General features: G+C 56.3%; 1 protein-coding gene across 1 annotated transcript in view; it reads right to left on the bottom strand.

Moving 5' to 3' along the window:
- Positions 1 to 64: 64 nt before the first annotated feature.
- MYO1H (myosin IH) overlaps positions 65 to 9456 on the bottom strand; it is a 29502-nt gene continuing 20110 nt past the window's right edge. The window contains exons 21-31 of the mRNA XM_084868166.1: positions 9148 to 9216; positions 8226 to 8310; positions 6962 to 7121; positions 5762 to 5845; positions 5019 to 5112; positions 4782 to 4837; positions 4059 to 4194; positions 3476 to 3546; positions 3276 to 3373; positions 2047 to 2146; positions 65 to 1625 (exon numbers count right to left, since the gene is read on the bottom strand). Of these exons, the coding sequence (XP_084724292.1) occupies positions 1602 to 1625; positions 2047 to 2146; positions 3276 to 3373; positions 3476 to 3546; positions 4059 to 4194; positions 4782 to 4837; positions 5019 to 5112; positions 5762 to 5845; positions 6962 to 7121; positions 8226 to 8310; positions 9148 to 9216 (977 nt within the window). The 3' untranslated portion in view covers positions 65 to 1601. The remainder of the gene's footprint in view (positions 1626 to 2046; positions 2147 to 3275; positions 3374 to 3475; positions 3547 to 4058; positions 4195 to 4781; positions 4838 to 5018; positions 5113 to 5761; positions 5846 to 6961; positions 7122 to 8225; positions 8311 to 9147; positions 9217 to 9456) is intronic.

Raw genomic sequence — 9456 nt, 5'->3', positions numbered from 1 at the left:
GGGCAGATGCTTTTTAAACTGCCGTGTGGGAACCTTCGCGTGAGGCCGTCTGGGTTTTACTAAGTGTGATGAAAGGGGGGCTTAAAAAATGTTTCTTACGTTTTCATACTGTCCGAGTTCAAACACCAACCCTGCCGTTCGGGTTGAACTTTTTCTAGAAAAGTTAGAGTGAGTGTCAGTTCTGATGTTGCCTGTAGGAATGGAAAAGCCATCCAATACATCGTTTTTAAATGTTTACACGAAGAGTACGTTTGTGGAACACGTGATTTGTTTGGGCTTCTCCACCTGATGACCTAATGTTTCTGGCCGTCTCTGTCTCTCTCCTTTCCCTCCGACTGCTTCCCCGGGATACGAGAGGTCCCTCCGACATTCCAGGCTAATGCTGCTGCATTGGCTGGCTCAGCTGTTATCCAGCATCTTCCACGGGGACCGAATTTTTGTTATGCTGGCATTGGGGGCAAACAGCAGTCAGTACTTACACTCCAGAAATGGGAGCCTAAGGTCTGGTAAAGAGTAAAATTTTATTACATCGTAATTGCTTACTTACAGTGAGAAAGGTAACAGCTTTTGGTCCTTTGTAATCAAGTTGGTTTGTGTGGGTTTTTTTTCGACTATGCCATCTGACTGTGGTACAGGGGCCTGTGCCCGAGCCGGTCCCTGGCAGAGCCCCTTCTGTAGCCCTCGGGCAGCAGCTTAGCAGGTTGGATGCTGGGCAGGTCCCAGCCCTGTGCTTACTAGTAGGTGTACCTCCCAGCAGCTGTCAGGGCCCACGTGGGAACACGCAGCCCGACTCTTGGGATGCGTGCTCTCTTCACATGTGTGCGTCATTAAGCTTTGTTCCCTGTGCTGTGGACAAATGCTGTAAGCTTTAGAAACCGTTCCTGTATGTTGTGCCAGCCTCTGTGGACGTGTGTAAAATAAAGTCATATAATGCTTCTACTTAAGCCCGTTTTCTGGGTCTTTTCGGAAACCCCAGCCCAGTGAAGTGCGGTTTTGAGCAGAGAGCGCTAGGCGGTCACGGTACCTGCTGCTCGACCGCATTGAAGCTGCTCGGGGTGGGAAGGCGGAGTCGTTTCTCTGTAGCTCCCGAGTTAAACAGCAGAAGGAAGTCTGGGGCAGACCCGCAGCTGGGCTCTGCAAAAGCAAAACCAGTCAGCCGGTGTTGCCACCAGTTTCATTTTGGGGAGACACAGCTCACCCTCTGGCGCCTGGAGCGCCTATGAGAGATGTTAAGGAATTGGTGCATCTCTAATTCCAGTGTTTTGCAGCGTTGTGAGCTTTCCCCTGCTTCCTCTCAGGCCGCCTCTCCCACTGCATTGTGCCTGGAGGCAGCTGGCAAAGGTAGGGGATCTGTGCCTACCTTCCGGTGGCCGGCCAGAGTGTGCAGCGGGGTCTGTCCTATGGGGGGTGTTGGAACCACCCTCTCGGGTGACGTGACTCCCGGAGAGGACACCTACGTTAGCGCCCAGGGCAGCTGAGATGCTGGGTCGGGCGCTGGCAGAAGCCGCCCTGTTTCTTCAGAGCTGGGGGGGGCCTTTCCTCGAAAGGGCAGCTTCCTGGGTCAAGTCCTGCGTCCTGGCCTCGGCAGACGCCACCCTCTATCAGGACTTCCTGCGGACAGACACCTGGAAGAGTCCACGCCGAGCTGAGAGGCCGGAAGAAGCAATGATCCCCCACCCGTCAGCATCTCCCAGGTAAGTCCCACAAGTCACACAGAAATGGGCTGGCGAGGCCGTTAGTGCCTTCAGCTAAGCAGGCAGGGAGCCGGGCTCCGTGACCCCAAAGGAGAGCTGCTCGAGCTGGGCTCAGAATAAGCTACTGGACAGGGAGGGCGCAGCTCTGAGCACCAGCCACACCGCAGCCAATGGCACCACAGGGCCTGGGCGTGCGGCGCTAACGCAGGAGGTTCCAGTTTGAGAACCGCTGTGCTGAGGGGCAGCACCTGCACCGCCCTGTGAGCAGCAGGGCTTTGCCATTTAAACTCGAGGAGGAGGAGGAGGAGGGACTGGCAGCTGCTGGCTCCTGTTAAGCTGACAGTAAACTCACCACGGTTAGCTGTCCGTTTTTATCTTTATAGATTTGTTCTTCTGGTCCCGTGTCGAAAACTATCGTGCCTTCTCTCCCAGGACTGATGTAAAACTGTAAACTTAAATACACACAACATACTGAGCTACTGGCCTGGTGTTACCTTTTTCTCTCCGCCTTTGCTCTGCAAGCGAAATGCATTTAGGAAGTTTTACTCGTTTCAAGGTTGAACATGTTTGATTATAGGATCTGAGTGCCTGTTTGAGTAATGCAGAGACAAAAACCATTTCCACAATCGGGAAACTTGCCCAGGTCTCTGTCGTTAGTCTAAGATCAGTTTGGCTCCTTACAGTTTCAAGGGGCCAAGCTGCTGCCTGGGTAACCAGATGTCTTCATACTACAGCTCACGGGCTAGCTCTGCCCGCAGAGGCAGAGCAGTACAGAAGCCCCACTTTCCACCTCTCGCCGTTCATCCCCATAGGGATTGGTTTACGGGGCAGGTTTTAAGGATTGGGGCGTGATGGGAGCAGAAGTGTGAGGGAGCCACCTGCTTAGGGGCTCCGGGAGCAGTGCTGAGGGTCCGAGCACAGTCCCTGCCCAGCTGCGTGACGGTGGCACCCACTGCGGAGCTGCCGAGAGAACCGAGCAGGTACTCTGTGCGCCCGGGGTTTTTCTTCTGTGTCCCGAAGACATGGCAGCACTGTTCCCTCATCGGTCTGCAGTGGAGGCCCCTGTGCTCAACCAGCTGTCCTCCAAAACAGGCTGCCACCTGCTGGGCCGAGGCCCACCCCCCACTGGGCCAGCTTTCCTCCAGTATTCCCGCCTTTGAATACTGGATCGCAGACCCTGTCCCTTTAGGCCACCCAGTGGTCACCGACTTCTTCATTTCTCTGGAGCCCCAGGCTTTGGGGAGAGGGAGAAAGTTCATTGAAAGGACAGGGTACCCGCGGGAGCAGGGGTGGGGAACGTCCCGCCCAGGGGCCATCTCATTGGACCTGGTCCTGCCAAGGCAACTGCAGGCAGGACTTCAATCCAATCAGCCCAAGGGCCTTTCCGTAGCAACACAAGTTTTAAGTGGACGATTCTGTGTGGCCCACAGATAACGTTATAAATATCCAAGTGGCCCCACTGGCAGAACAAACGTTCCCCGCCCCTGCAGGGAGGCGGGCACAGTTCACAGCCCCATCCTCCTGGACGCGCGCACAAGCGTCTGAGCCCCGAGTGCCCTCCTCCCCGGAGAGGAAACCTACCTTCCCTGAACAACGTGCACGAGGTTCTCCTTCTTCACCAGCATGACGAGCTTCGTCACCGCCTCAATGACGTGCTCACACTGCAGGATGGCGTCCCCCTGCGGCGGGAGGAGAGGACGGTGGGGAGGAGAGGACGGGGCGCTCTCACCGCCGCCCACCGGCACGTGGGCGCCGAGCAGGGACCGGAGGCCGCCCGTTACCTTGTGCTTGCTGGCTCCCGGCGAGACGTGTAGGATTAAGAACCCATCGCTCAGGTTGCTGGTAGTGACACCTGCAGACAGATGGCAGTGAGGAGCCAGGAAGGGACGGGACGTGACATTAACACAGGTGCAAGGGGAGGTGCACCTCGGGGCTCCCCAACCTCACCTTCCCCCCTCGCTGGGCCTCCGTGGACAGTCAGCCTGCTGTTGGGCTGTCCAGGTTGTGCCCAAAATAAAAATGGGCACCGCTGGTGTGTATGCAAGAATAACACACCCCTACTGGTTTGGCTCAGTGGATAGAGCGTCGGCCTGCGGACTCACAGGTCCCAGGTTTGATTTTGATCAAGGGCTTGTACCTTGGTTGTGTGCACATGCCCAGTAGGGGATGTGCAGGAGGCAGCTGATTGATGTTGCTAACTCTCTATCCCTCTCCCTTCCTCTCTGTAAAAAAATCAATAAAATATATTTAAAAAAGAATAACAGGCCCCTACATCGTCCCCTCGGGTCGAGCGAGGGCTTCACGCCTGGGGTGCCGGGAGCCAAGTCCGCCCCGTGACTTGCCCCGAGGTTGCCTGCGTCTCACCTCTGAGAGCCGCGTACTCTATTTTCTGCTTGACTTTGGCCAGCTCCACCACGTAAGCGGCTCTCTGCGTGAGGATGAGCTGCCGCTGCCGCGCCTTGAAGCCTTTCCTGTCGTATTTAATGACCGGGATGCCATACTGCAAGGAGGTGACGGTCACGGCGAGGGGAAGGCTCGGGGAAAGGAGGCGCAGGCTGAGTTGCTGGTGACTCAGAGGCTCAGCCACATTTTGCATACATAACCAGGCGTTTCCTACACCCTGGTGCTCTGCTAGGTGGATTTGTAGGTGTTTCAATTTTTTTCTTAATCCTCACCCAAGGATATTTCCCCCCGTTCATTTTGAGGGAGAAAGAAAGACATCAATTGGTTGCCTCCCTCACGTGCCCGACCAGCTGTGGCCACCTGCCGCATGGTCAGCTCTGAGAGGTCAGCAGAGATGCCCTCTCCTTATGGCTCTGTGGGCACGAGCGGCCTCAGCCTTGGGAGCAGCCAGTCTAGCCAGGCGGGTTTCTGTTCTCCAGGGGAGCAAAGTGACCCAGCAGCCAGCAGAGCCCCCCGAGACCTTCCAGACCCGCCTGGGATCGCAGCGCTCCTGAGGCAGGCAGCCCGGGCCGCCCGCACGCACCCCGGCTCGTACCCGGTGCTGCCAGGCCTGCTCCCCCAGAGACAGGCCCGCCCTCGGGCTCCACCCGGCGCCCTGCCTGACCAGGCCCCCCTCTTCCTCACCTGGATCTTCTCGCTGCCGAGGAGCTGGAGCACTTTGGGGCTGATGTCTCCTTCGTCTAGGAGGGAACAGAGCACAGAGAGTCGTCGCAGGAGCCACCGGCACCCGCTGGCTTTCTGTCCCTCTGGGACCGAGGCCCCAGCTGGGGCGCAGCCGTGGGAAACGCTGCGCAGTTGAAACGTCCCCTCTGGCTTTTTAAAACGAGGCAACCGAGTCAGTACATGGGGAGACGTGCTTACCTATCCGACTGCTGGCAAAGGGCTTATTCAGGCTCTCCGCATAGCCCTCCTTCTTCCCCCTGAAGACAGCGCTGGCGACCGCCTTCTGCTGCATCTGGGGACACGGTTCAGGGTACATCAGCGGTGGCCACGGGCCTCCCGACAGGCGCGCCTCCACACAGACATCCCAGCACACACCCGGCTTTCGCCAAATGCCCTAACAATGACCCGCCCAGCAGAAACGGAGTTGCTGCTTATGCTTCTTCCTTCCCACCTGCACTGGCTTCCGGGAAGCGGGATGTGCAGAATTTCGGGAGCCATTTGTTACCCCAGGCCAGAGGTCGGCAGACTGGAGCCGGCGGACCAAAGCCAGCCTCGGGTCTGGTTTTGTAAGTTTTACTGGAGCTCAGCTCTGCATTGAGCTTCACACTGCCTCTCACTGCTCTTAACCACAGAGCTGAGTCATTGCCTCAGCGGCCCCATGACCCCCAATGCCTGAAACGTGTACTCTAGCCCTTTGGGGGGAAAGTCTGCCGACCTGGGACGAGCATAAGCAAAGCCAGACCTCCAGCACACGGGTCCTGCAGGGGCCATCTGGACTGTTCCCATGGTAACAACGGGGTGATGCCGATTAGTAACAGCTGCCACGTAAGGGCTCGTGCTGTGCTTAATCATCGTGTGCCTCGGCTGACAGGTGAGGTCCGCTAGCCAGTAGTTCGGCCGCGGGGCCGGTGCCCGCCCCTCCTCGCACCCCCGGTCCCTACCAGCGCTTTCCTCTCGGCTGAGATCCCTCGGCAGTACGTCCGAACCAGGTTCCTCACGCACATTTTCCTGAGCAGGTCCGATGCCTGTGGAGAGCACACCTTTTCCCACCCGTCTCCAGCCGTGGCCACCAAAATAGCCGTGAAAACCTAGTTGAATTCAGTTCGACTTAAAGTGTGGCTTCAAGACCTTACAGTCCCAGAAAGCAGCCTAGCTGACCTCGTGCCGCCTTTTCACTGCTGCTGGCCAGTGCTGCTGAGGGAGTGTACCTGAGACGCTGTCTGAAGTGAGGTTCCTAGCGATGCCGGCTCCGGGGGGCCAGGTTGGAGCCAAAGAAGTTTACAGCCACCTAACCCTTTGGAAGGCTACCCCAGGACAGACATTTAACAGTGCTCTGTAGCCCTAGCTGGTTTGGCTCAGTGGATAGAGCACCAGACTGCAGACTGAAAGGTCCCAAGTTCCGATTCCGGTCAAGGGCATGTACCTGGGTTGCGGGCACATCCCCAGTAGAGGGTGTGCAGGAGGCAGCTAATCAATGTTTCTCATCGATGTTTCTAATTCTCTATCCCTCTCCCTCTCTGTAAAAAAAAAAAAAAAAAAAAAAATCAATAAAATAAAAAATAAATAAAAGTGCTCTGTAGCCGGGCAGCGTGGCTCAGTCAGTGGTTGAGGTTCAATTCCTAGTCGGGGCACGTGCCCGGAGTGTGGGCTCGATCCCCAGTGTGGGGTGTGCAGGAGGCAGCGATCAGTGACTCTGTGAGATCAAAAATATATATATATTTAAAAAGATAAAAGTACCCTGACCGGTTTGGCTCAGTGGATAGAGTTTGGCCTGCGGACTGAAGGGTTCCGGGTTCAATTCCAGTCAAGGGCATGTACCTTGGTTGCAGTCACATACCCAATAGGGGGTGTGCAGGAGGCAGCTGATGGGTGTTTCTCTCTCATCGATGTTTCTAGCTCTCTAGCCCTCTCCCTTCCTCTCTGTAAAAAAATCAATAAAATATGTATTGAAAAATAAATTAAAAAGTGCTGTATGCTCCCAGAGAGGATATTGCGGACTCTGAGGAGTGAGACTCCGTGCAGCACCCGCACGGACGCGCTTGGCTAGGGCAGCCCTCCACGCCCAGGAGGTCCACACGCAAACACGAGAGCCCCGTCGGTACCCACGCCCCTCGCCACACGCGTGCGGGCGCGGTCCTCACGTGTTGCAGGATGCCGGGGGGCCGCAGCCAGCGCTTGTCCAGGACGGTCCTGGGCACGTGGTACCGGAGGTTCAGGATGTAGTTCTTGCGCACAAACACGACGAACTCCTCGTTGTCGGGGCCGAGGGGCTGGTCGCGGTGGATGAAGCCCTTGATGAACCTGCGTCGGGAAGCGTTGACGCTCGTCTCCTGGCCCGTGTCTCCCCCGAGCTGTGGGTGCTCTCCGCTCGTCCGACCACGAGAGGGGGCCCCAGGGCAGCGATGGTTTCGAGGGTCACCCAGGCCAGAGCCAGTCATGTCGCCCTCGGGCCCGATCTACCCCAACGATCTGCCCCGTTTCACCCAACACTATTTCTTCTTGGTTTTTAGTGGCTTGAATTAGTGGCAACAACAACGACCAAAGAGAGAGGTATTACACGGAAGCCAAATTCCCGGCTTTCCCGAGAAATCAAAAGATCCGCCTGGCATTTCTCCTTGGCAGCTGTCGCCTGAGAGGGAACGAGCGTTACAGTTAGCCGCAGTCCCCACCATACCTTACTGTCTTTTGTTTTTTTTAATATATTTTATTGATTTTGTACAGAGAGGAAGGGAGAGAGAGAGTTAGAAACATCGATGAGAGAGAGTCATCGATCAGCTGCCTCTTGCACACCTTCTACTGGGGATGTGCCCACAACCAAGGTACATGCCCCTGACCGGAATCAAACCCTGGACCTTTCAGTCCCCAAGCCGATGCTCTATCCATTGAGCCACACCGGTTTCGGCCTTACCGTCTTATGAGACCCACTTACTGTGCCCACTTGGCATCAGAAGGCATTTGACTTTGTGACTTTTGAGCGAGGCCCGTGGTCGGCAAACTCATGAGTCCACAGAGCCAAATGTCAACAGAACAACGATTGACGTTTCTTTTGAGAGAGACATTTTTTAAACTTACACTACTCCTAACGCCACTTCTTCAACATAGACTCGCCCGGGCCGTGGTATTTTGTGGAAGAGCCACACTCAAGGGGCCAAAGAGCCGCATGTGGCTGGCGAGCCGCAGTTTGCCGACCACGGAGCTAGGCTAAGAGAAAACTACGAATGGACTAAGTTGCCATCGCCATCGAATCAGGGAGCTCGGAGGAGAGGGCTGAACCCCTCAGGACTGACTTCCCAAAAGGCGGATCACCCGTCTGCACAAATCCGGAAACCCAGCCGAGTCCTCGACCGCCCCCCGCCGCACCCCTGCACCGAGGGGCCTCCCCCCGTCCTGCCCCAGAGAACTTGCCTCCTGATAATCAGCACGGCCCACTTCCTCCTCTCCGCCTCCTTCCGGGCCAGGACCCCACGCCAGTTGGTTTCCAGTTTGATGGCTGCAAGAGTCCACTGCCGCCGTTAGGGGGTGAACACATCACATCGAATCCAAAAGGTTTTTCAGAACCGGCAGCCCACACCACAACCATCGGCTCATCCCGGAGATGGAAAGTGGGGTGAAGGCCCTCAGTTCTTCCCTGGGGGGTACTAGGGGGAGGGCGGGCTCTGAACCAGGGAGACAGGAGCATGGGGCGCTTCAGGGGAAGGCCCAAAATCACACGGAGGACCCTAGCTGCCTGGGGTCCTTCTCAGGGGCAAGAGTGGCGCTCCTGTCTCTCTCCACGTGTCTTACCAGGGGATGTGGTTTGTTTGGCCGCCTTTGCTTTGCTTTCGTGGTCTACATTTTGAAATTGGGATACAGAGCCCTGGCCGGGTGGCTCAGTGATTGGGTGTCTACCTACGAGGTCATGGATTGTTGAGTGGTGTGTCCAAAGATGGTAATATTTTTTTTTTTTACAAACCAAGGGAATTATAAATGCAAAAATCAGAAGGGGAGGGGGTGGTGAAAAGTGGGGAGGGGCGGAGGAAAGGGACTCGTGTCTGTAACCTTTTCAAAAAGTTATTCTTTAAACGTGCACATGTTGTGGATCAAATAAAGTGCGTCCATGGAACATAAAACACTCTGTCGTCCTCTTGTCAAATGAGTGAGTGAAAATGAGAAGAGGCCCCAGAACTGCACACATACATACACACACACACACACACACACACACACCAAGGTTTCAGGCATGGGCGGGGTGGGGAGGGGGGGAGATGCACTGAGGAGCCCGGCAGGGGGAGGAGATGAGAAGTGGCCAGGCCCGTGGCCGCCTGGGAAGTTTCTGTGTAATCCTCACCTGCTTGTCTTTTTCTCACGTAGACTCTCCTCTCCAGGCAGGCTCTGTACGTGGCCTGGATCCTCGCCACTGAAAATAAAACAGGCGTTTGGGTGGAATGCCTCTGTGTGAGCCTCCTGCAGCTGTGAGCGCCCCGGGACGTCAGGCGTGACCTTCGGGGCACGCGGGGCAGGTCACACAGCCTGGCTGCCCGGAGCTCTCGTCCTTCCTCTTGCCTTCCCCCAGGGCGAGGCCCCGAGCTTCTCAAAGCCAATGCTTCTAGCACTCTATCCATGCTGAAGATGTAGCTCAAGCTAAGCTTGTCATTTC

This window comes from Pipistrellus hanaki (genome assembly GCF_964339955.1).
Source record: "Pipistrellus hanaki genome assembly, chromosome: 19".
Taxonomy (NCBI): Eukaryota; Metazoa; Chordata; class Mammalia; order Chiroptera; family Vespertilionidae; genus Pipistrellus; species Pipistrellus hanaki.
This window is presented reverse-complemented; position numbering and strand designations above follow the sequence as displayed.